This window comes from Rhea pennata, chromosome 10 (genome assembly GCF_028389875.1).
Source record: "Rhea pennata isolate bPtePen1 chromosome 10, bPtePen1.pri, whole genome shotgun sequence".
In the NCBI taxonomy this organism is placed as follows: Eukaryota; Metazoa; Chordata; class Aves; order Rheiformes; family Rheidae; genus Rhea; species Rhea pennata.
The window spans coordinates 4,276,699-4,302,832 of NC_084672.1; the positions used below are offsets into that span (position 1 = coordinate 4,276,699).

General features: G+C 40.6%; 1 protein-coding gene across 1 annotated transcript in view; it reads left to right on the forward strand.

Moving 5' to 3' along the window:
• ADAMTS17 (ADAM metallopeptidase with thrombospondin type 1 motif 17) overlaps positions 1 to 26,134 on the forward strand; it is a 197,284-nt gene that overhangs the window by 90,658 nt on the left and 80,492 nt on the right. Inside the window, exons 9-12 of the mRNA XM_062583699.1 lie at positions 6,308 to 6,448; positions 7,740 to 7,890; positions 22,035 to 22,136; positions 23,784 to 23,929. Of these exons, the coding sequence (XP_062439683.1) occupies positions 6,308 to 6,448; positions 7,740 to 7,890; positions 22,035 to 22,136; positions 23,784 to 23,929 (540 nt within the window). The remainder of the gene's footprint in view (positions 1 to 6,307; positions 6,449 to 7,739; positions 7,891 to 22,034; positions 22,137 to 23,783; positions 23,930 to 26,134) is intronic.

Sequence of the window (26,134 nt, forward strand, 5' to 3'; positions counted from 1 at the left end):
TTAATGGCTATACTTAATGTTCTCAGCAGACAGCCATGCACCTTGTATAACCTCCTTCCGTGCCAGCATCTTCCTCTGTGGCAGAGGTTGTATGTGCCATAGGGATGGGAATCCCTTCTCAAACATTTGATGGAGACCAGATGAGGAAGTGGGAAAGAGGAGGAATTCTGTCCTTCATTTGTGTCCTTCGTGTGGATAAAGCGATGGCTTCTGTGCACATGATGCCTCTAAATAGAGGGCTTTCCATGTGGCACTGTGATCCTGAAATGATACAGCAAATAGATTGCACCTCCCTTTCTCCCCTCCCTCTCACACTGTGTATGTTGTCCAGTCTGTCATCCATTTGCATCTATATTGCTCCAGTGAGATTTAGACAGAAAACTTGTGCTTAATCCTGGCTCTGTGGTTAATGCTAGGTTACCCCTGGGAGAGTCATGGCCAGCCGGGTCGCAGGGAGGGACTGTCTCCATATGCTCTTTTGAGAAAGCTGCCAGCAGCCTACGTGCTGTGCTGTATGGCTCTTGGTATTGCTTACAGCTCTTACCAAGTCACTATTGCCTTGCAGAAACAGAGCTCTTTAGAGCACATCTGCATCCTAAGAGCCTCCTGTTTATAAACACAGGTAGAGAAAACATGCTTTCCAGCAAACAAAGGATCAACCAAGAATGTTGAAACCTTAGTAGCACCGCTGAGCTTTTCACTAAGAGACCACTGCCTTCTCCAGTCCCGGGCTGTTTTGGGGACGTTGTTGTAGCAAGCCCTTTCTTTTAGTTTCTGTGGGTGTGCAGGGCAACTTCTCCCAAAGAGCAACTTACTTTCCAGTATCTTCCCCAACTTACATGGTTGAAGCAGTTTGTGAGTTGATCCTTCAGGACCAGAAAGGCTCTCCCACTGACTTTCTGTCTGTAGAAGTGAAAGAGGAGGTAAACTGTTGTCCTCATTGTCTTCTTGGTAGCTGAATGGCATGTTTCATTGTGCTTTGGAGAAAGGGCAATTTGATGTAACCGCCTGTGAGGTGGGGAGCAATGTTGTGCCATGCAGCGGTTGAATGAGCAGCTGAGGGGGCAGCCAGACGGAATCGGGCAGCCTTGCTAGCCCTGATTGCTGCAGAACCAGCGTCAGGCTCTCTGTGAGCTACGTGCGCACAAATGGAAAGGTCTGGCTTGCACAGAGAGGCTGCAGAGAAGATCTTATTAGCAGCCAGCTGAAGCGCCTATTTGAAACAGAGGGATTGTAAAAGTTCATGGATTTCTGCTTCTGGGTGTGGTTTTCTTTAGGCTTCCCTTCTTCATTAGTTCTTTACTTAACTTGCCACTCTCTTTCTTCCTGAAGAGGAGCTCCTCCTCTGCTACTGATGAAATTCTCTATCAAACTTTCCTCTTGCCCCCACTTCACAATCTCCCTCCACCAGTAGGGGAGTGTGCGATGGTAATCCTGGGAATTTCTTAAGTAGTCTGTTACCAGCTACAAAGTTACAGCTGTTGAAAAAATTTAAAGCATCTCTTAAATCAGTTTTCTCCAGCCCTTGGTATAATCCTTAAATTCAGATAGGGGGCTTTTAATTTGAGACCTATTGAGAGTTACAGCAGTTCTGATGAATATTTGTATACATGACCTTAACTTGGAGGTGCAATGCACTGTGCATTGAAGGCAGTAGGAGGCTTTCCACAGGCTTTGGTGGGCTTTGGCTCAGGTCTGTAAAGAATAACAGGAAACATTGGAAAATGCACCAAGGGTAAACAAAGCAGTTTAGTTACATTAACTGTCTCAAGGAGAAGCTTTGCTAATGAGTGAAACAAAGCAAGTGCTTTTATTTAGTATTGCTGTGGGAAAACAAACAGCTAGTAATTGTATGTAGCTTAAAAGGGCTACCCAAGAAGTTGGTCGGCTCAGGCCCAGAGTGCAGTTCTGGTGTCCTGACCCAGTTCAATCGCTGTGCAGACTCCAACTGAGAATCGTGTCTGGAAAGGAGCACAGGCTTCAGAGAGGCCAGAGCTTTGAGGCTCTATACTAATCTTTATTCATAGCAATACTACATTAAAGTGTCATTCTACGAAGAGCGGCATCAAAGAGATCTGGTGTTGCTGCTTCCCTGTGACTCCAGAAAAAATTTGCCTTGCTGTGATTATGTTGACGGTCAGAAGGCAAACTGCTCAGTCGGCTTGCTTCTGGACTCGCTTATGATGAGCAACAATAAATCTGCTGCGGGACTCTTTTTGTACCACTCTAGTGTCTTTAATTGATAACTGCTGTATAATTTGTTCTGGAAGAAAAGCTAGAGTTTGAGTCCCATTGTGCTCACTCTGAATAAACATAGAATAAAAGGACCATCTTTAAGAGCTGACAGCCGAAGTTGTTCCTCCTTACCTTTGTGGAGTCCTGTCTTCAGGAGGAGAACGTGTGAGGAGCCAAATGCTGAAATTCGCTCTGTACATAGAGTGGAGTTAGTAAGTGTGGCGGTAGCAGCACGAGGTGAAATCAAGTCATGCGCGTCTCTAATGGCTGTGATGGCTTTGCAGTATTAATGGTAACGTGCCGGATGTGTCTGTGGGTGCTATGAGGTGCATCTCAGAGCACAGAGAACCATGGGTCTGCAGGGTAATGTAGTGCCATTTTAACATTTCTACTTCTAATTTAAGAGCTGTTCCTATCAGCTCTTATTTCAAAGTCTGCTCATGTAAGAATAGAACTCCTTCCGGTGGCAGAATATTCCAAGGGACTGATTAACTGCTTCTAATTCCATGTGAATTCTGAACAGCACGTAAAATGAAATGACCGCAAAGAAAATGCAAAGTACTCAATCAGTGTTTATACTGCTGTTTAGTGGAAACACATAATGCTGTGCCTGATTTATCTCTGGTAAAAAGGGAGCAGGGACTATTCGTTAGTGATAGTGATTCATTAGTTAGTCCTATATATTTAGAAAAAAACATTCCCTTTGATGTAGCTGGGACCCTTGAACTTCAGAAAATAATGTATTAGCATGCTTGGATATGCCTTAGCCCTGCAGGTCATTTAGTCCTTTCTTCAAGTGAGTCATTGTAAGGTAAAGTAGATGCTGGGAAAAGCTCTGTGCTGCCAATTAAAGCGGTCTCCAAAGGTGTTGCCAGCTTCATTCTACTAGAAACTCATCACTGAAAGGCTGGTGCAGGTTGCCTGTGTACCTTGAGGCCAGATCCCAAGCTAATATAAATTGGCATAGCTCTTTTGGCTTCAGTAGAGCTGCTTTACTATTCATGCAAATAGCTCATGCACAATTCCTCCATGCTTACAACTTTTTAAAGACTTTCAGTTCAAAGATCAGGAATTATTCAGAAAGTTGTGTATTTCCAAGCATATAAAATCAGAAGAATGTCAGAAATAAGTAACCCTGGAGATCTAGGTTTTAACTCAGTCTCTATGGAGATTGTGTGTTCTGTCTAAAACACCTCTATAGAATCAAAGCTGAGAGTAATGAATTTTAGCCTCAGCAATTCTCCCCAAAAGACATCTTGCATGAGGTCAGGTTTAAAATAAAACTAAGGAGAGGAACATACTAATTAGTAACTGTTGGCTTTGTTTTTTGCCAACAAAAAAATTCCCACTTTCAAGAAGTTTAACGAAGAATAAATCAATATATTTAATCAGAAACGGGAGGCATTTTTTATTTAAAGAACTTTAGGGGAAACACTAGTGTTTTGTGGAAAACAAAATCAAGGAGCCAAAAACACTTTGGAAAGTCAGGAAGATGTTTTGTTTTCAGCTGTTTCAGGTGGGACAGCTGAGGTTCCTGCAGTGCTGGCTGGGAGGGTGTTTAGGAAGTGGTTAACCCCTTGAGCCTGTACTGTCTAGTGCAGTGCCAGAAGAGCCCAGACCTACCAGAAACCTGCAGGACCCAAGCTTGAGCCGTGATTCAAAGGGGTTTCCAGGGTCTGAGCACTGTGGCTGTCACAAGGCAGGCAGGTTGGAAAGCTGCCTGATTCTGTTAGAAAACTTAACAGATTGCTACATTCCCACAAGCCTTCTAGACTGGCGTTTTCTGAGAAGCAAGCGTTCTTCTGGGAGATTTCCAGCAAGCGCTACTTACCTTGCTACGCAGTACTTAGCTCTTCCTTTCCTGACTTTTAGGAATATGAACTTTAGATGGGATTATTTGCATTGGAGGAATACTGCTGGAACTTTTTGTAGCAAGTAAAGAGTTTTCTCTGCGTGCAGAAGCAACATGGGTAAAATATTTGGAGTGAAATTCAGGTTCGGTTGAAGTTGATGGCAACACTCCTATTCACTTCAGCGGAGCAGGAGTTTCGCTCTTCTCTGTTTTGAAGTCAGAGTTACTAATAGACTGTTAAATTATTCCTGCATGCATCAAACAAAATATGCTTCATGTTAATGCTTCTCCTGCCTTCAGAACCCACAAAGGTTTAAAAACAACAATGACTGTGAGCTCCTGAGTCTAAAACTTAGGTTAAATGTAGTTTTGCTAGAAATAATGTCCCTGGAGATAAACCTAAAATAATAGACTCTACCATTTAATCTTTAAGCTAAAAATGGCATAAATAGTGGTTTAATCTAATGCATAATTATCAAGCTGCTGGGTTTTGATTCATTGCAACTAGAAATGTATGGTGTATTTAGGCTTTGAACAGCTGAAGCCCAAAGCTGGAGAGGAGCAAAGCCAGGAGTGTAGTCAGAATGCATACAGGAGCCTCTGATTTATGGAGAAATTGTGTGTATTAAGCAGTCCAACTTCGTATTTAAAGGGACTGCTCTTGGCTTGCTCAGTCCAGCCAGCTGGAGACCTAGTGAGTTGCTATTAATCCAACTGTTTAGGTTTTGTAGAAGTTTTCAACCCAGTGGTAACTGCAGTTATTTTGCTAGAAGGTGACGCTGGCTACATGAGGCACCTTTTGTTTGAAAGCCATTTTCCCTTTCATGCTGGAATCGAAGGAAGGATATTAACCTTTCAAAATGTTATTATTCCATACAAATTTTAAATTGGTTTTGATGATCAGTAGGATGGAAACTTTGTAGCTCTCTTGTGTTGCCGGGCGGTGCGGTATGAAGGGCTGAGTGTAGCACTGCCGGTCAGGAGACCGGACATCTCTTGCTGCTTTTCTCACTGATGAAGCAGGTGGACTTGGGTACATCGTTTATCCTTTCCTTGTCACCATGGGGGCCATGCAAAAAGGCTTCAGCAGAGAGGTCTCACCTTGCTGTAGCGTACACAGAGAGAAAGAGGCTCCTTTTAAGAGCCATTTGTAGTAGCAGCCCAATAACGCAAACTCCACAAATGACAGAAGAGTCCTGAATGGGAATGTAAACGGTTGTTAAAGTAATATTTTCCTGCTTTTGAATCCTTTTTGATATCCTCACCAAATGCATTTGAATTCCTCTGAATTTATACTGCATGATTGGTACTGTTTAGCTGAGTAGGTCACATTCTCTTCTTGCTGATCCTGACATAGAGCAACCTGGGCACTTGTTTATTCAGTGCTTGCAAAAATGGGGGCTTGATTCTGCCTCAGCCTCCTAGGCGAGCATTGCTGTTACGGAGTCACAGCATAATTTAGGTTGGAAGGGCCACTGGAGGTCCCTGATCCAAACACCCTGCTCAAAGAAGGGCCATCTTCAAAGTTGGAGCTGAGATTGTACAGTACTACAGATATGGAGAAATCATTTTCATATCAGTGAAATTACTCCAAATTTATACTGACACAACAGCAAAACCTATCTCTAGTATTAATTTGTTCTCCATTCTTAATATGGTTATAGTAGACTATTTCCACTAGATCTGGGAAACCAATTCAAAGGGATTCACTTTTCATGAACCCTCAGTTGGTTACGTTTCCTGGTAGGAAAAGTGCACACAAAGCAAAAGTTTCATGTACTTCATAGAAATTTTTGCATTTCTGTATTGAATTTCTGTTCAAAACATTTCCATCAGATGTACTTACGAGCTCTCCTGTTTTGGTAACAGGAATAGTACTGTGTCTTTTCTCACACCACTTCACAAAATCTGTGCTGATATTTTTCTCAGTTCATCGAAGCAAAATGTGTGTACCAGTGCAGAGAGGGAATATATATCTAAAAGTAAAACAAACACTAAAACCCTGGTGCAATTAAGACAATGGAAAAATTCAAGTAAAGTGTAATTTGTTCATGGAACAGGTGCCTAGAGCAAAAGGTGAATGATTCTGTATTATTTGTGCAGCCTGCTCTCTACTCTATTAATTCCTGAGAAGTGAGTGTCATTACTAAGTGCAATAGGAAATGAGAAATCCACATGATGACTTGATCATTTTTGTCTTGTTTTGTTTTAATCAAACAGCATGGGAATGAGCCATGATGATGATCATCTCTCCTGCGCAGGGAGGTCTCACATTATGTCTGGAGAATGGGTGAAGGGCAGGAACCCCAGTGACCTTTCGTGGTCTGCATGCAGCCGAGATGACCTTGAAAACTTCCTAAAGTAAGAATTGTGCTGAGTACCAAAAAAACCCCAGGCAAGAATTTAAACTGCTATTTGAAAGTGAAAGTCTTAATTTGGCTTAAAAAAAAAAAAAAAAAAAAAAGTATGTGCACGTGTCATTAGGGTGTGCAAGATTGAATCTGTCCCCTTTACAGTAGCCCCTTTGAAACTGAGGTTTGCAGAGAGCAAAGAATTACAGTGCAGTTCTCAAAACCCTGAAAGCTTCTTAAAACAATCCCTGTTCACCTTCATTTTACAAACCAATACCTCTGTGTTTGCAATGACAGGTCTGCATGTAGGAGGCCTTAAAAATCCTCTTCGTTGTAAGATGATGCCAGCTTTCTGTGGTGCTATGGCAATGCTTTTTATTTTATGGAAGTTTTACCTCTCAAGGAGTTAATTCTGATATGTTTCCTCATTCCTCAGTGAGTGCTGGTCTTAAACAATTCACTATAAACTTTTTTTCCCACTGCATCCGTATTTCAGTTTATCCCCGTCAGTAGTTCAGGAAGGATTTCTGTCTCACTGGTTATTAATGCTCAGATACTTTAGCAAGCACTAAAATTGTCTGAACTCTGTATTTGGGGTCTTAGACCTACAGAGTAACTCTGACAAAGTGTCTGGCACAGTGACCAGTGCTTCTGTTGCTGGAAATGGGTTCAGCATAGGTTCAAAATTCCCAACAGTGGAGATTAGAGATGGGGGAGGATGGAAGGGAAACAGTGGAAGAAAATCGGGAATTACGGTTACATTACAGGCACAGAGTTGCAAAAGAAGTTGTATCTGAACTCATTTTGATCCCAGTGTGACAGAGGGGAGATGTCATAGTGATCCTCCAGTTTGTAAAAGGTTCTTGTAAAGACAAAAGGAAAATCTTTCCTCTGTGTCTGTAATGGATAAGAAAAGAAGCTAAGGGCTTAAAATTCAGCCAGGAGGATTGAGATGAGACATGAGGGAAGACTTTCTAGCTATTGTAAGGCTAGTGAAGAAATTGAGATAGATTGCTTGGGGGCAGAATAGAGTCTCCATCAGATTTTTAAGAGTAGGTTGCACAAACGTTTACCCGGAGAGATGTGAGTATAGTTGATTCTGCGTTGGAGCCTGGGGGTGGGGGGATGAGTTCCCAAGGACCTTTCTATCCATAGTTTTCAACAATTCAGAAGAGTTGCAGAAAGATACTGTGAAAATCACCACTATTTTATACAGTGTCAGCTTCTCTGCAGCAGTTACTGAACACTTCAATTCAAAGGTGCTTTCCCTTAAAGGCACATTTAATGCTTGCACTCTGCAGGTCCAAGGTCAGCACCTGTTTGCTGATAACAGACCCCCGAAGCCAGTATGTGGTGCGACTCCCTCACAAGCTGCCGGGAATGCACTACAGTGCAGATGAACAGTGCCAGATCCTCTTTGGGACCAATGCTACCTTCTGTAAGAATATGGAGGTAAGAGCTCGTGGGGGGCACCTGGAAATGAACTAGGAAGTGAAATTAAAGCTGTCAGGTGTTCAGGAATAGGAGGAATCTGTGCTTTCCTCAGAACTAGTTAATGGAATTTTCTACATGTTTAATGCTGCTGCTGTGAACTTGTAAGTCCCTCCCACTGACCTTCACGTCAACAGCACATATTTCTGCAGTCCCTCTCCTGCCCCACTTTGGTCATGTTGATCTACTGGAAGAACTTTTTCTGTTTGCGCTCAGTCTTAATTCAGGCACAATTCCCTTTTGACACTGTCGTGACAAAGTACTCAGTAGACATAGTGTTCCTGGTAGTTCAGCTGAGATGAAAGTCTCTACTCACAAGAGCACTGCTTACTTCCACAGGCTCAACTTAGATGGCTGTCTAGACTTTTCAGCAGATAGCAGCTCCAGGACATTCCAGGGTTGTTAGGAGCTGACTCAAACTCTTTGCAAAGGAAATACTAATGACTGTTTGGTTGATTGGGCCATTTGGAGATTTTTGCAGAATTGAGCCCCTTCCTGTGTCTTGTAAGTAACATGAGGCTTAGTCAGGCATTGGGTGCAAATGGCCTTATCACATACTTGGTTGGCAGAATGGAAATACTGATTTTTGGTGTCTTTGGAACTAGATAACTTTTGAGACTAGGCTGTCTGACTTGTCCTCTGGAATTTAGGCACCTAAAGTCTTCCTAAAGTCTTATGCATAATTAGATATTGTTGTATTCTCACAAGAGCTTGTCTACATCATGCTTTAAATAGGAATTGGAGAAAGGCTCACTTCCACTGTGCAGTGGGAGTTGTCCGGAAGAAAGATATGAAGCACTGTGTCCTGTCACCAGCACCAGCTGGTGGTATTCTGTCCTGGATAGACCAGGCTTAGGATAGTAAGGTTTCTGGCTATCATTAACTAACCATTTCTATTTTGTAATTTGTCCCCTAGTCCTATTCTGAAGAATCTTGGGATCTTAAATCAAAGAAAATAATAATCAGTGATAACTGAGATTTCTAAGTGCCAAATGACTAAAACCATTGAATGCAAGCAAGTCCTGAGAACATGCTCTTAGTTTCACATTTGCTGTTTTATTTATTTTGCATTTGGAAGCTAACAATACAAAACATAAAAACAATAAGAAAAGAATCCGGGTAGGTTGTATTTTCCAGATCCCTCAAGAAAATACAGGCCACGAGGACTACTGTACTGGAAGCAAAGTGTTAGAATATAGGCCTGTAAAGAAAATCCAGAGTCTACCCAGGAAGGTTTGTGTTCTTTTGTCTGTGTGGGTATCAGCCTGTTTGACAAACATTGGAATAGATATTTGCTATTTTCTTGTTGGAATAAACAACTTTGCATTTCTGGGCAATCCAGTACCTAACGTCAGCTCACTGGTAGGTGGTCAGCATTTCTCATGCAGAAATGGCATGTCCAGTAGTACAGTCTGGAATTGCTTTGGGGAGAAGTTGCTCACCAGACCACCAAAGCAACAGGCACTGTTCTTTTCTATTAGACACAGATAGCAGGTGTTTATGTCTCCCAAAATTTTTCACTAGTCTTATATGACATCTTCAGAGCACAAGGAAAACTATGATCTGTTCCTCTATCACTCCCTCAGTGTTTCTCAAAGGAAAAGAGAGTTTGGAAGGACTTTAGAATCCTTTCTAATGAAAAGCCTTGTAGACGTCAGCAGACTAAAAGCAAGCTGCAAGCACTTATTTAGAAGTATTTTTCTTTCAGAGTTGTGCTTAAAAGTTAATAGTCACACTGTGAAATCTGTGTATCAGTAACGTCACTTGCCATTAATTTAGGTTAATATCTGCATCTAGTTACGCTACTCTGAACTGGAGATTGAAGGCAATAAAATTATTTATAGGAAATGATAAGCTTTAATTTCTGAATCTTTGAAGTTTTTGTTCCTTCTACCTTTGAATTTCTCATGCCTCATCTGCAGAATGCTTGTATTGTAAGTCTCAAAGCTGTCTACAAAAATATGAACCAAAAAAAAAAATTGGCACTAGTCATTGGCATTAGTTGTAGAAATTATTGGCAAATAGAGCTGTCTCCTCTTTTAGCCAATGGTAATGTGGTATTTTTAATTCAATAAAGTATTAGAAAATCCAAATGTAAAAGTAATAAACATTTGACAGTAAATATTTGTTACAAAAGGAAATAAACTTCAGGAAATTAGCCTGCTCAATCTTTTTATGATTACATGTGTCTTCTGTCTACTTTCTTATTTAATAAAAGAGCTACATTACAACATTTCACTGGAGATAGCTGAGCTCCACAATTATATCAGGCAAACTAGAGGCCTGTATTCAAAAATGGCATACAATCTGATTGTGGAGCAAGTTTCAGAGATTAGATGAATCCAAAATCTTGCCTTTTTTAAGAAGATGCAGAACCTTCCAGTGCAGTAAGATTTTCCCTTAAAGGCATCAAGGCCTCAATTTTTAAAGGAAAGTAATCCCTTTGAGGAAAACTTCAGACACACTGCTCCTGAATGGCAATATTTCTCTTACTAGGTAGTTAATCCATGAATATTCTATCTTATCTGGATACTTCAGATTGAATATTGCAAATTCTTCTTCTGTGTTTGTTTTTAATGAAAACTCAGATTCAGTAGTATAAGATAGTAACCTTTAGAATTATAATGGCCGAAGATGTTACCCAGTTCAAATTCATGACATGGAAATGAAAAACTATGAGGTTTGCTCAGCTTTGCAAATACCTCTTGCAAATTTCTTTTCAGTTTGTTGAGATGCTGCCTCTGCAGCTTAATAATAAAATTAAACAAAATAGAAATAATTAATAAGATATGTGTATGATAATCAGCTTAAACATAGCCTATCGTTGCTCTAATCTGAGATATATAATTCAGGATTTGATTCTGTAACTTGTCTGTTAAGTGAGAGTTACCACTGTGTGTCACCTCCTCAAAGAGCTGTCGAACCAGGCTTTTAGGCTGGAAGCTTGTCAGGCTGAGAACCGTCAACTTTATTTATTTGGAAAGCACCGAAGTTCTATTACGATATTGTACAGATAATAAATGGAAGGTTACCTCAACTGCTTGAGAGAGTACATGTATGTTTTAGTTCATTCTCTGCTCATAGTTCTGTTGGTTTAAGATACATTCGGGGACAGTGTATAGATTAAATATAACTGAATATTAGGTGGGTGAGTCCTTGCTCACTCTCAAGAAAATAAATGTTTGCATGGCTCTGTGGAAGAATTCATATGACTAGTTTTGATCTGAGGAATAAAACAAGACAATAGAAATTGGATAGTTTTCAAGTGAGATGATTTCATATACATAATGAGTATCTTGAGACCGTTCAATAGTTTCCCCTTCACATCTGAGTTGCGTATTTTTCTCCTGTAATTTGCAAATGGCTTAGAAGTATTTTCACATGGTGCTTTTTGTTAACCTTTCCCATTTCAGATGTTGTGTTCTGTGATCATCAAGAATGATTATCTCGCAGGACGCACAAATCCACTTGTACTGTACCAGACGTGCCGCCTGTTCTCCAGCGGAGGGCTGTGCAGTCATGCCCCTGAGGCTGCCTTGCCTAGCAAGGTGCCACTTACAGGCATAGGAGAATTTTTGGCCCAGCTAGTGCTTAGCACAGTGGTGCTAAAGAAACTGCTTTTAACAGAAACTAAATAGATGACTGTGTCATTCTGAAGTTCTGGGCAAAACCATAATGTGATTTGCAGGAGAAGCTGAATAGAAACTGCCCAGCCTTGTCTACCCAGTGCATTATCAGCGTCCCCCAGACACAGAGGCCTTTTGGGACTCTGGTTGAGTCCCAGCATGCTGGATTGTGCAAATTACTGGAAATTCAACCTGTCTGACCTCTGTTCTTTAGATCCACACTGCACTGTGAATCAAGTATTGTGAACTCATTTCACCCCTACGCAAGAGGAAGCAAAAAGCCTCTGTACCGCTGGAGTGAGGAAGGTCTCTGCGGAAAGGAGACTTTAACTCTTTGCTCTCCCCTTTATTTAGCAGTGCTGCTCTTGGAAGGAAAAGCACAAATTGCTTATACCTGAATCTCTCATAGAGCAGAGATTATGTTTCTGCATCAGAAATACATAAAAATGGGTTGTTCAGGACATCACATGAAAATAATGCTGTGTGTTTAATTGGAACACTGGGTTTATTTTTCAGACTGGCATGCCTTCTAAAAGAGGCTTTTGCACTGAAATTATATTTATGGAAAAAATGTGATTTCTATCTCTTGTGTGCAGTGTTCAGCTTTTTGTTTTATATGCCTTTTGACTTATTTATTATTAACATATTTTTGTGGGTTTTTACATAACCATTATCTTTCAGTATTGTTTTGAGTCAAAACTGCTCAGGCTAAATGTCATGTGGAAAGAAATTAGTATTGCTACAAAGAGATTTGTTGCTGAAAAGGGGTCACTGTCAACTCAGATGTAACTGAGAGTGGGGGTTTTGAAATGACCCTGTGCTTTTAGAAAATTTAAGACAGCTATAATTGGCTCCACCATTTTTTCTTAAATAGAAGTTGCCCTTAAACATGTATACATCTCCCCCAGTATCCACAGGCCACAAGGCAGTAGCACAGAATGGGAGGGCAAAGCTGAGTGTAAGCCAGAAGAGACTGACTAGACTTCTGGGCTGAAATGGAAAAGGAAAGGAATTAAAAAAAAAGCAAAATAAGAGCAAAAGTTTTAATGATCAAGTGAATTTTATATGTTTCCTCAGTTTTCGTAGTTCATGATATGATGAGGAATAATATTAAGCAGTTGTTGATCTCTCTGTGGTCTTAAGCTTACAAAGAGGCTAATGAAGTGGACTTTCGGACTCAGTGCATGGGAATGAATGAGCCTCTGTCTGGTTGCAATGGGTTTTTCTTTGCAGAGTCATTTGCAAGATTGAGACAATGATAGTAAGCCCTATTACTAAGTAATGTAGAGAATATTTTGATGAACATGGTACTTAGATTGTGAACTGATTTATCCTGAAAATAAGAGGTCTCATTGTCATTTTCTGTATAACGAGGAACTTTGTCTACATAATTTTCCATAAAACACAGGCACACTTTAGCTTCTTTGTAAATGTAGTCATAGTAATACAAAGGATGAATTTGGTTTTGTTGAGGCTTGCAGGCTGGAAGCCTGATGATTCCAAAATAAAATTAGAAGATTTCGTCTTTAGAAGTAAAAGTAACAATTTACTTAATTGTCATACCGTATTTTACAGTTTTCCTAATGTAGGCTGTTAATATTCTGACTATTTTCACTTTGCCTGTTTCATAAGAAACTGAGCGTCCTATTTCACTCCTTCTGTATGTTGCAAGAAAGACCTTTTTCTCTTTAATTTCAGTAGAAATAGTTTTTATTTGAGAGAAGGAGAAAGCAAGAGAGAGAGAAGCAGAGTTCCTGCCTGGGCAGCACAGCCCAGTTTACAATTATTGGAATGCTTCAGAAATTTTTGTATGTGTTTCAGTTTGGAAGTTGGTCAAAACACATTCTGGTGCAGTGGTTTAAAGAAAAATAAAAAGAGAATGGGGAACCAAAATAAAATTATGAAAATACAATGTGGAAATTTAAGAATATAAAAATAATAAACTCTTAAAAATAATACAGAGTGCCTTTTAAGAATCAAGTTCTCGTGTTTGGAAATCCTGCATTTTCTTATTAGGACACAAGAGGAGGGAGAAAGAATTAGTGTAGCCTTGTGATGTGGCATATACAGCTGAAGTTCGAACTTAACGAAATTAGCCAAAATACGATTGAGTATCAGCCTGAAAATAGTGTATAACAAGCTTAAAGGGCATTCAGACCTCTCCCATCAGCCTTCTGGGAACTTCCCATCTGTAAAACACTTCAAGAGAAAACTCCCATAATCTTCAGGACTACATCTGAGCATTATGTGTTTGTATCTATATTTATTTTTATTATCCTTTCTTCTCATTTCGCATGTCCAAGAAAAAAAGATCTGTGATTTCATTCTTTTAATTTCCCAGTTTTTGATATTTTTAATACACAACACCACCTGTTGTTTAAAAAAAATCAATACTTTTCTTACATTGAAATCAGGTGTTGGGGCCTGAGGAGTTAACTGGGAGTTATTTAGGGAATGTTTTTCTTTGTTGGAGGTGGACATTACAAGGCGCGAGGTCAGAATTTTAGGCTCTTAAGTTCCAAATGCAAAATTAAATGCAAATGATGAGTTTGATCGTGGAACTCACCAGCAGCTCATGGGCAGATTCCTTCTCCTGAGCTAGAAAACACTCCTGGCTGTCCTCGGGTTTTTGCTGACCCTGCTTTCAGGGCTGGAAAGATGATGACATAATACTATAAATTCATAACCCTTTTCGTGATGGGATACCTGGGGTATGAACGCTGGAAGTGGCACTTAACACATGACGTGCACAATACTATGCCAATACAGCCTTTGACGTCATGATGTACTTGATTAACCACAACTTTTTCAAGGCATGTTGGGATACAAATTGATAATAAGTAAATTCAGAAATTTTCTAACATTTAATTCAAAGGAATGGCTGTTCGAGTGCCTTGTATGAGGTGTCTACTTCTCCCAGGTTTGACCTGGTAAAAATAGTTCCATGATTTCTTTAGATGAGATGCAATATGTACTTTAGATGAGATGTAATATGTGTTCTCACGTTAAAGATGCTGTAAACTAGACTCAACGAAGTCAGGAGCACATATGGTGAATAAGAATTAAGTGTTGGTAGAAAAGTGGATAAAGCTTACTTTAACTTCAATTTCTATGTGTTTATGAATCATAAACCCACGAGAACTACTTTCATGAATGCCATGAAGGCACTGAAGAGATTAGTCTTGAACAAAGACTTTATTGCTCTAAAATTAGTCTACAATCTCCTTAAAATACTTTCCACATTTTGACTGTTAAATTAATATCTGGCATATGAAAAAATGAAATCAAACTGGTGCTTTGCAAATCAGTAGTTTAGATAGTGGTGAATCCCTTGGTCGCACTAGAACTCAGTAAAACTAGAGACAGTGTTTTTCTTGTTCTTTGTTTTACTTCCAAACGTCCACTAAAAAGAAGTATTTCTCCTCACCTGTGCCTTTTCTGGCTGCATGGCAGTCCTCTGCTGCTTGGTCTGGCAAGATCCGTTCTTGTTTATCACAGTCCTTGTGACGCACTTCATTACTAGCCCTTCACGTTTGTGTTTCTGTGCTGTCCCCTGGCCATCACTGCTTTGGTCAGTTTTTCTTGCATCCTGTTCCATGTTCAGGTGTTGCAGGAGTTGGAGCAGGAAGCCCTAAATTTTCTAATGCAGTTAGAATTTTGAATGTGCTTTTTTTGAACATCCAGTTTGAGTTTCAGGAAAGCTTCATGATTTCCCAGAAGTCTTGAAGCTCTGCACGGTTAGCTTCCTTGAAGTGTTCGGTAAGGCATACCAAACCATTCTTTGCTTCTGAAAATAGTAATTTCCTGCATCTCGCCCTAGATAGGAACAATTTCCAGATACTGAATTGCTCCCTTGCAGCGTAAGTGCGATGAACTGCTGCTTAGCTTCCTCACAAGAAGGCGTGAAGACCGTGCAGTAGGAGAAACTCCTCTCAACAGAAGAGTTTTTTAGTCTCCCGCTATCCATCCTGCAGAGCCCTTCATAGCCCTCAGAGCAGAATTTTAGTGTGAGAGATGATGGCCTACTTGGCATAAGATCCCTGCCGCATCCACTTTAGAAGGGTCGGGGCTGTAAGTGTGTTTTGGGCAGCTCTTGAAACTGCTTTGCTAATGTTGTCAAAATGCCAGAGTTTTGGGCTTTTCTTATCCTTGTGCTTTCATTTATTGTTAAAAAGCTGTTTGAGTGATGATTATAACCAGTCAGCTTCATTCAGAACATCGACATCCAAACCTCTCTGCGGCAAATGTGGTATGTCATGGTAGTTACTGTTTTGGAAGCCAGTGGATATTTTGTCTTTTTCTAAAATTTCAAGGGGAAACAGTCTTCAGCTTTAGTTGTAGATCAGAACAGCTCTTGGTATCACACTGTGTGTATAAGGAGCCATATACATTTCATAGGGGACCTACGTGTTCGTAGTTGGAGTAATGCACAGATAGTCGTCTAGCTCAGAGGACCAAAACCAGTGTGACACCCTTCATATGTTTACTGGGGTCAGTTTGTTTTGTTTTCTCTGATACAAAACATTAACAAATCTCAGAAATTACTATGTTAAGTTTTTCTACTTTTCTACAAGGAGAACAGTAGCACCGGAAAGAAATTAACTCTCAGGGACCGTTTTGTCAAGAGCTCTTTAACTCTTAAGTACCATTTTGTCAGGAGTTAAAATACTCTTTTTGATTTTATTCCACTCTGTCTGAGGTTGGTGACTCTCCACTCACCCAAGCATCAATCAAGAGTCCTTCTATAGAATTAGTGGAGCTACATTGATGTAAAAACGAACACAAAGGGGAGTCAGCTCTAAATCTGTTTATTGACTCCAAGCAGGCAGGTTATTGGTACTGTCTATCTAAAAAATATAACGTGTAATATTTTTCTGTATGTTCTGGGGAAACAAGTAATCATCAGGTAGTGAAAACATGAAAATGTTTTTTAAGAAAAACATTGCACCTTTTCTAGGAGCATGATTTTTTTTTATAATATGGGCTGGGATGCATTCTGTCTAACAGTCAAGAGATTCGTTCTTCTTTGCCATTAATAAATGAAACTACGTATTTTGAGTTCTTTGGATGGTTGCCCAGGTTTGATAAAGTAGAAGTCAGTGGATGTTGGTCATTGCCTGAATATTCCAGGATAGTCCTTGAGATTCTTTCATTTGAAATCTGATCAGTCATTTGGACAGATGCTCCCACTATTGAACCTACCACTTGTTTCTTGGATTATGAATTCTGTAGAAAGATCAGCAGCTGGCCACTGACTCGTGTATCCCAGCTTCACTGTTACCTTGTCTGGGATCTTCTCAAAACTGCCGTCTGATTTTATAGGATTTTTACAGTGCTACTTTTGAGCGCTTTTCACCTGTTTTTCAACAGCAATAAGCTCCAACTGACAGCATGAGCAAACAGCAGTGCTCATCTCGTCTGTGATCCGTTGTAGGATGTCAGTTGTTTATGCGCCCCAAATCAAAGGCGACAAGAGAGAAATGTGGACATTGTTTTTCTCACCTTGATGTGTAAAGGATTGCTCCCCAGACACATGCGGAGAGCCTTCAAGAACGTTATGCAGTGTTTTGAGCAGGAAAACATGTGGAAGTGGTGTATGACTACAGTATTGTACTTAATTGGTATTAATTAGGACTCTGTATATGGACATTTTATATCTCACAATTAGCTATATGCCCAGCCAAAACCGTGGCAAAATTAGAGATTAGATGTTTCATTGAAAGCCAGTCTATTTTTATACAGGCCTCTGTGTTTTGTGTTCTTTTGTTCCTCTTCCTTAAGGGTATTTATTCTTTATAAGTCCTTCTTCATAATCCCTTCATTTTGACAGAAAAATTGGTTTCATGGTGGTTTAATTCTACTGCCAGAAGGAAGAGGTTGCTCTTTCTAGTGGGCAATAGGCAGCAGGAGCAGCTCCTTTTCTTTTCTTTTCTTTCCTTTTCTTTCCTTTCCTTTTCTTTTCTTTTCTTTTCTTTTTTCTTTCCTTTTCTTTCCTTTCCTTTTCTTTTCTTTTCTTTTCTTTTTTCTTTTCTTTTCTTTTCTTTTCTTTTCTTTTCTTTTCTTTTCTTTTCTTTTCTTTTCTTTTCTTTTCTTTTCTTTTTCTCCTTTCCTTTCCTTTCCTTTCCTTTCTTTTCTTTTCTTTTCTTTTCTTTTCTTTTCTTTTCTTTTCTTTTCTTTTCTTTTCTTTTCTTTTTTCTTTTCTTTTCTGGGAAATAAGAGATCCTGCCCCAGCTGACTTTGAGCAGGACATTTAATCTTTTTCTGTCCTTCATCTTCCCACCTGTAGCAGATGGAGAAAGCCTCCTTTATCTCCAGGCTCCCAGGAGTTCGTTTAGATTACACGTTCTCTGAGGACGAGAGAACACCTGGCACAGTAAGGTCCCTTCTCAAATAGGTGCCATTATAATACCTGTAATCAGAAGCGTCCTTCACTTACCTGGCAGATAGCTGCAGCTTGGGAGCTTCCGCACAGTGACCTCTCTTGGGACTGCTTTCTACCAGCTATGCAGGCAAGGTTTCCTATTCTACAGGAGTATTTGAGAATCTAAAATTTGTCCCTTCTTAAAGACATTCCATTTTGATTCTTTTCTAGTGTTCTGATTGTATTATTTCAATTGGAAAAGCATTTGAACTTAAAAAATTAAGTTTTTATTGAAACACTGTATTTCAAAAACCATCTCCCTTCCCCCCCCCCCTTTTCTTTTTTTTAATTTTTGCTTTTGGAAATAGTTCAGCTGGGAGTTGATCCAAGGATGACCTTTCCTAAAACCAGTTTCAGCTAATCAATATTTTTCCAGTGAAAAATATCTGTCATTGGAAAATCCCAGCTGGCCCTGACGGTTTCCCCTTTGTTGGCTGCTGTAGGGGAGACAGTGCAGGCAGAGACCTGCCTTGTAAAAGCTGCTTGCTGAATTCACAGTTAGCAGTAATACAGCTCTTTTGATGCCTTCTTCTATATCAGTCTGAGCTCTGAACTGCCACTCGTATATACAAGCAACTTCCTTTCAAGTCATGCCATTTCTCACTTTGATATTTCCCAGCAAAGTTGGCTATTTAACTATTAAAAAGTCAGTCACTGTGACTGGTTAACTATGGGACTGTTTAATGGGGATTTTTGCTTGGGTTTATGTTGTAGCTGAGGAGGATATATGATCTCTTTTGAAATGAGCTATTAACATGATAAAACATCTTGGGAACATGCAATACCAAAGCTGATGGTATCTGAACGCTGTATTAAATACAAGGGTCTGCACTAATGAGTGTTTGAGCTTTGTAGTGGTATGGCACTAGAACACAGAGCTGAAACACAGTTACCAGATTTTTCTATAACTGTTTCCTGAAATATGCTTTGCATTTAGTATTCAGAATCAAACAAGGATGCTATAAAAGTCCTGTGTTTTCCATACCTCAAAGATGGGAAATTTCTGAAAGGTTGGTATTAGAGAGCTGTTTATTTTTTTCTGTATATATACCTTTTATAAACACACACACACACACAAATTTACAGATACACACACTTATACAGAGGCATACGCTCATGTCTGTGAATATTTGCAGCAGCAGTATCGTGGGTTGGACTCAGCTCTGTAGTGGTGCTGGTGCAACGCACCTGGCTGAGGTTAGCTGTGCCCATTCCTTCCCCCAGGCCGTGGCTCATACCTGGGCACGTGAGCTGAGTTTATCACCTTCCACATTCCTGTGGGCTATGGAGGAATTCTGATTGGCAACCAAAATTGTAGAAAGAGCCTCTTGATTTTTATGACTTTCCACCAACCTCCTTCTTCCTCCCAGTTTTACATCAAAGAGGAGAATTTAACCCTGAGTAATTTACTTACAGCTTAAGATCCAAGGGCTCTAAGCTGAAGCTTAACAAACTTCGGCCGTATATAAGGCACAGATACTTAACGACGGTGCCCATACTCATCTGGAACAACTTCTCTGGGGGTTGTAGTGAATTCCATTGCATCTTCAGCCAGGATGTTTTTCTGACAGAAAGCAGTAACAAAGGGTTTCCTCCTGGAAACACAGGGCAATATTTCTGTCTGGGTCATTCAGGAGATCAGGCTCAAAGGTTTCTCATAACATGCTGCTTCAAAGCTTTGTAGATATGTGCCCAGAGAGGGGCTGAAGCCTATGCTGAAATACATGCTGTCTGTGCCCTTCATCCGGAAGCTTTGTTTACATATCATATTCCCCGACCACAGTTTGAAAGTAGGCATTGCTGCTAATGCTTTGGCAAGATCCCTGTCCACAAGCATCGAGTGAGAATAGAGTCCAGATTGCCGGTTGATTCCTGACCCTGGCTTTGCAGTAGTGACGTTCTGTTTGTAAGTCATTAATATGTTCTTAGGAATGGCAAAGAAGCTGTTAGCATTTAGCAAGTGTGACATGTCGGTAGACTGCTGCTAATCTTGTCCTGTAGCTACCTGCAGCACCTTCTGCGCTGTGGCTGGAATCTCCTATGATACCTGAGACTTAGGTCTGTGACGTGCTTTTAGCACCTCTTAACTATTTTTAAATCCTTTTTAATCGTTCATATGTGAAATCTTAATATTAAGAATAGCCCATCACTTTTAGATCGTAGTGAGTTAAACAGATGTGCGGGTGCTGTAGCTTTACATCTTGGAAAACAAGCTTCCTCTCAGTGCTGTTCGGCATTTTGGGAAAAATAGCTTTCTCAGTTGAAACGGTTTACTGCCTAGATCAGTGTTCTTTCTGCAACACTTGAGGTCAAGTTAATGGATGTACTTTTGGATTTGAGTGCTCAGCAGGGAAGAAGGGGCTTTGAGAACGTGGGGGTTGCGGTGTGGAATAATTGATTTTGCAGTTTGCTGTGAAATCTCTGACTTGTCAATTCTTCTGCCTCAGTGTATCTATCTGTAAAACAGTGAGTGATGTCCTCATGGTTAATTGGTGCCTAAGTGCTTTCAGAGCTGTGGGTAGACCACTGATTAGTCACAGTCATTCAGTCAAAATGACAAAAATCTGATACTTTCTCTGTTTATACTCTGTTAGTTGGGGGAAAAGGTCTTGAAATTCATTGATTCAGGCTTGCCTGGTGTATTTGCTGTTTTTTGTTTGATGATGGCTTTTTATGTTGTGGTTGATACAGATGTTACTGAATTCTGCTGTCTGCTTCTAGTTTTTGTAAATGTTCTTTTGGTTTAAATAGTGCAAAATCCTCTTTCTATAAAAAGTGTGGAAATAAAACAGGACACAGATACTGCTGTAATAACCATTTTATTTCAGGATGTTCTACATCATCACTCTTGGTATTGGGATTTATCTCATCTGCACCCTCTGCCATACAACTCTATTTTATGTAGACATACCAACATGCATGTACACAAAACACACATGCACCCATACTCTCTTACATTACATTGTGAAAGAACTGTAAGGTTGAAGCTTGTTGACTCAACTATTTAATGAGGTGCAATAAATCTTGACAAGACCAGCTGGCAGTAGAGTCAAGCTTCTCATCTTTTTACCATTACAGGGAAACGTGAACAATAGTGGAAAGAAATGCAACTCTTCTTTCTCTTTTTTCGGTACTCAGAGCTATAGCATTCTATTGAAATCATCCACTTCCATGGAATGCAAAGCACGGTGGATGCTGTGGAAAATGTTAACGACGTAAAGGCCCCTTTTCCTGGTTCTTTTTCTCAAATTCTGAAAACATTATTGATCTGACAGATCACGCAAGTGTGGTCAGCTTTAATATCGCTGTAATGTACATCGGCTGAGCAGAGCAGCTGGGCTGAGTAGTGATACCCAGAATGTGTTTCAAGGCCGGGAGCAAGACGCATAGTACCTCTTGTTGCTCTTACCCTCGCATTTCAGTTTTCCCTTTCTCTACACATTGGATTCTAGCAGCTGCCTCTCACCACCAAAACTTTCCAACTTTGCCCCTGCCTGTCTGCACTTCTACAGCTTATCATGAAGCTCCTCCTCTGCTGCTTGGCACAGCCATGAAATCTTTTTCTTTTTTGGGGTCTCCTCAAGACCTTCTACTCCCAGAGGTCATTTTGGCTGATTCAATCTGCAGACAGGTACAGCAGAGCTGACAGGGTTTTACAGTGCCTAGTTACTTGAGTGTCTTTAGAAAAACACAAGTAATTAAGCAGCTCAGACATCCAAGTGTATGGCATGTATCCAAGACACCCATCTTGTCCTCCCATATGTGACTCTCTTTTAATGGACCAGATTTCTTCCTGTGAAAAGAAATCTGTTTAAATAATGCACTGTCTTTGTTTTGAGGTGGGTTTTTTTGGTCCTGACAATGGGATTCATCAATCTCTTTTATGTTCCCAGCCCCACTACTTAATGCCAGTCTCTCCTTAAAAATAATTGCTCCCAAACCAACCAGATGCCTCTGGATTCATATGAGAGAGACTGCCTGAGCTTTGCAGTGTATCCTGAAATCGTGGCTGACATCTCCAGAAGTAATAACTGTACCTCGTTGTTCTGTGATTGCAGCATTTGATGTGTGCTGGGCTCTGGTGCCTGGTGGAAGGAGATACATCCTGTAAAACAAAATTGGACCCCCCTCTGGATGGCACTGAATGTGGCGCCGACAAGGTAATCAAAATGCTCAGCAGCAGCAAATTTGTTTCTTCCAGCGTTGCCTGTGGAATAATCTTTCCAAGATGTTCATATATTCAATATTTACCATAAACCCATATTTTATACTGATTCTGTTACGAAACTGCTCAATTAACAGCTGGATTGGCTTAGGTCTTTCTGTTACGTGTATTGCAGTAGCCTCTAGAGACCCCGGTAGTCAAGCCTTATGGTCAAGGCACAATACAAGCACTGCAGGAAAAGCCTGCTGCTCACTGGGCAAAGTGCACAGACTGAGCACCCTCTGTTTGTCATGTTAGATACCAGTTGACTTCTCAGTCACTTCTGTTCATTGCTGCAGATGGTGTTTCAAACCTGAGGTATTTTTAAGTGCAAGCTGCAGCAGTGATGTTCCTGGCTGTATTTGAGTTAGGGAACATGGAGAGGATTTAGACTGACATTTTGGGAGTGGAGGAGGATGAAGGAAGAACAAGAAGCTACTTAAAAACACTCTAGAGTTACTAAAAGTAGCTTAAAGTGTGTTGAGCTCAAATTCATTGAGTTTGAGTTGTTTTTAAAGTATTGTTTGCTATACCCAGTACATGAGTACAGATTGCTGTATGTATGAGATGACTAAGGTGTGTATGGACTTTCCATCACTCTTCCTTCAAGTAACTTCCATGGCAGTGCTGTGGGGGTGAGAGTTACTGGGGCTCAGCTGCCTCCCAGCTCGCCTGCGTGAACAGAAGTTGACTAAAGTAAACATATTTGACCCCTGAAATGGGCTGTGATAAGAATCACACGTGGTTCATTCCCCCAGTATAGTTGATTCATAACCTATTAAGCTACAAAGGAACTGGATCAATTTGTTAAGGGCCAGTACCCCTGCCCACTAGTCTTGGATTCTAATATTTGTTGTGTGTTATATGGTTGTGGAGGTAAGAAGGTGTGAAATTAAAAAGTTTGCTGCTTACGTCAGGGATTAGAGATGTTTTCTTTGCCTGCAAATGGAAGATAATTCCCCCCCCCCCCCAATGCTGGGTCCTGGAAAGCATGGCAGGGAAATTGAAAAAACAAAAGGGTTTTAAATATATATTTTTCTGTCCACAGGAGTCCCAGTGATTGTTTTATAAGACTGCTTTGCAGTGCTTACTGTATTCTATCCTGGATAGAGCAAAGGAGTGGGCCAAGTTTGCTGCTTGGTCAGGAGCCAGTGCAACCTATTGGAATCAAAGGTTGCTTGGGGCTTTAGCCAAGTTAGGGCCAAAATACCTCAATAATTTTATGCACATTGGGAATACTACTGACAAAGATATTGCTTTGCAGTATAATTTCTTGGACTCGTTTTCTACAAAGAGTGTAGTTTTAAGTCTTAAAGCGTATATAATTATCTGTATTATAGAGCAAGGGACTCAATTCTGTGCTTTCTGTTTTTTTATGACTAAACTTTCTTCAGGAGTTGGTTGAGGATGACACTCAAATTTCTACATCCCACCTCCTCCCTTTCTCCTCCTCCCACCTCCATCTCACAGAAACCTTAAATCTCCAGAAACTTACACATATGCTTGCTGTAATCTCTGAGACATCCCCTTAACTCTGCCTGGGCAGGACTGTGTGCAAGACCAGAGCTTCTTTTGAGCCTGTGTTAACACGATTGCATTTCAGTGGTGCCGAGCTGGGGAGTGTGTCAGTAAAACTCCCATCCCCGAGCACGTTGATGGAGACTGGAGCATGTGGAGCCAGTGGAGCATGTGCAGCCGGACCTGTGGCACAGGAGTGCGATTTAGACAGCGGAAATGCGACAATCCCCCGTAAGTCTTCACATCCTGCTGATCTCTTTTTGCATGTAACACTTAGAACTTGCTGCAAGAATACAGGGAAGAAATGGGCAGCAGAGCAGTGCAGAGGACATGGGAGATGTGATGTTAACCAGCAGCAAGGTCTAGAACTCAATCCTGGAGCATCTGAGGGAGCAAATCAGGTGTTGTGGAAGTGGCTTGATGGGCTACCATTGAAAGTGGCCCATTACAGTGATTCAAAGATAGATTAAACATAATCAAAGCATTTAGCTTGTCAGAAGAGTGATGCTGTGTTTTCTCTCCAGCAGTGCAGTAAATGAGAAGGGGCTGAGCTGGACATACAGACCAAACTGAGCCAATACCTCTTACACATCAGTTTTGCAGGGAGTGCTAGCTGTGGGCTTGGGAAGAAATAGGTTGGCTGACTGCAATCATAGCAATAAGTAGCTATGCTGATAAAGCAAAATACTCTGCACATGGGATTGTGCTGTGTAAGAAAAGGAAAGTATTCCCGCGCACACAGAAGGATGCTGCAGTGTGCATCTTTTGGCTCTGCCACAGTGACTGTAAATAAGCTTGTGCTCTCTGCTTAGGCTTGTCTTTTTCCTGATTCAGGACAAAACGTAAGCAGTGTGATCTCCCATGTGCCATCCTTCGTTCCTCAGATCATTTGAGGCACACTTGGAACTCCTTTTTTCATACAAGAGGACTGAACAGGTTACTATTGTAGCCATTTAAATGACTACTCCTATTTGTGTGCCTCGTAACTTCTGAGATGAATGAGGATGCTCACAGTCCTGACTGCAGCAGTCCAAGTTCTGCATTTCTCACTTTATTCATGTTTAAAGTTTTCTTCACAAAGCACAGGAATCTTTGTTTAATAGAAGCTGAGATTCTGACTAGCGACCTAATCACTCTAAAGAACTACCCGGGTGGTGGATGGGCACACACACTGGCTGGCTGTGTGTATTCATGTGAAAGGGACGTTTTTGTTTATTCCTCTCCTTAAATAAGGCTGAGCTGCAACTGCATGTCTGCAATGCCAAGGCTTGATTTTTACCAGCTTCCTTTTTACTTAACAAGGGACTGAGCTGGTGTCTTTGCTGCCAGCTACAAAAAAGTTTCTTTTAACCACAGTGCTGACCAAACCTAAATCCATTCATTGTCATTTCTTAAATTACAGGAAATGCTGTCTCCAAGATTGCACACTTATTTTAAAATTCTCCAGCTCATATACATTCCTGGCTGGGGAAACACACGTGATCTTCTTTTGCTTCATATTCCTGGCTTCAGCCCATTTCTTCTGCAGCTGGTTTATTCACTGTCCAAAAATATTGGCTAAGGGATTTATCTTTTATTTTATATATATTTGGTCTTGGGATTTTTTTCTTTACTGGAATCTGTACTCCTGCCAGCTGACTTTTGAGCCTGTGGGACTATCAGTATTTTTAAACCAGTTGCTTCACTGTTTGATTTGGTTTTTCCTCTCCATAATTTCTTTGAGTGTTTGCATGCATTGCCTCCAAATGGTTGTAAGGCAGTGTGTTAGCCAGTTCACATGTGCGAATTTTGAGTTGTGTTCTCTTATGTTCTTGTCTAGGCTTTAGGCTATCATTATACAGAAGTATTGAAGAGAAAACCACTGGCTTAAACAGAACATCAGAATGAGATCCCCACCCCTTCTCCAATCCCCTTATGTCATGTAAAAGGGTTGAGGTGGTTTAGAGGAACTCTAGTAACTTCTGTTCCACTAGTGGGTGGATTCTCTTGGGATACATACAGTGGAAGATAACTGTGAAGTTATCTACAAGCAACTCTCTCACAGTCGCTGTTTCAGGGGAGATGGGCTTGAATATATACTGTTGTTGGAAATGGGCTAGAGCCCATAACATGCGGGGCTTGGGAACTGGGATTTTGGAGATCTTACCAGTTCCAAGAGCAAGGTGGTTAAAGCCTTGTTGGCTCTGCCTTTCCCTTGGCTGTGAGATCTTCTGCAGAATCTGGTAGAGATGTTGCCCAAAGTCTTGGTCTCAGCGTGTAGAGAGGCAGAAGGGTCACAGCGATGAAGCCATGCAAATGATAAGAAGCAGGGAAAGGAAAGCATATAAGCGACTGCCAGGTAACCATTTCAGAAGACTAAAGTGTGACTGTTGTTATTTTTCTTCATCTTGCATGATGGAAACCCTTGGTATCCTGTACAAACATACTGAGAAACCT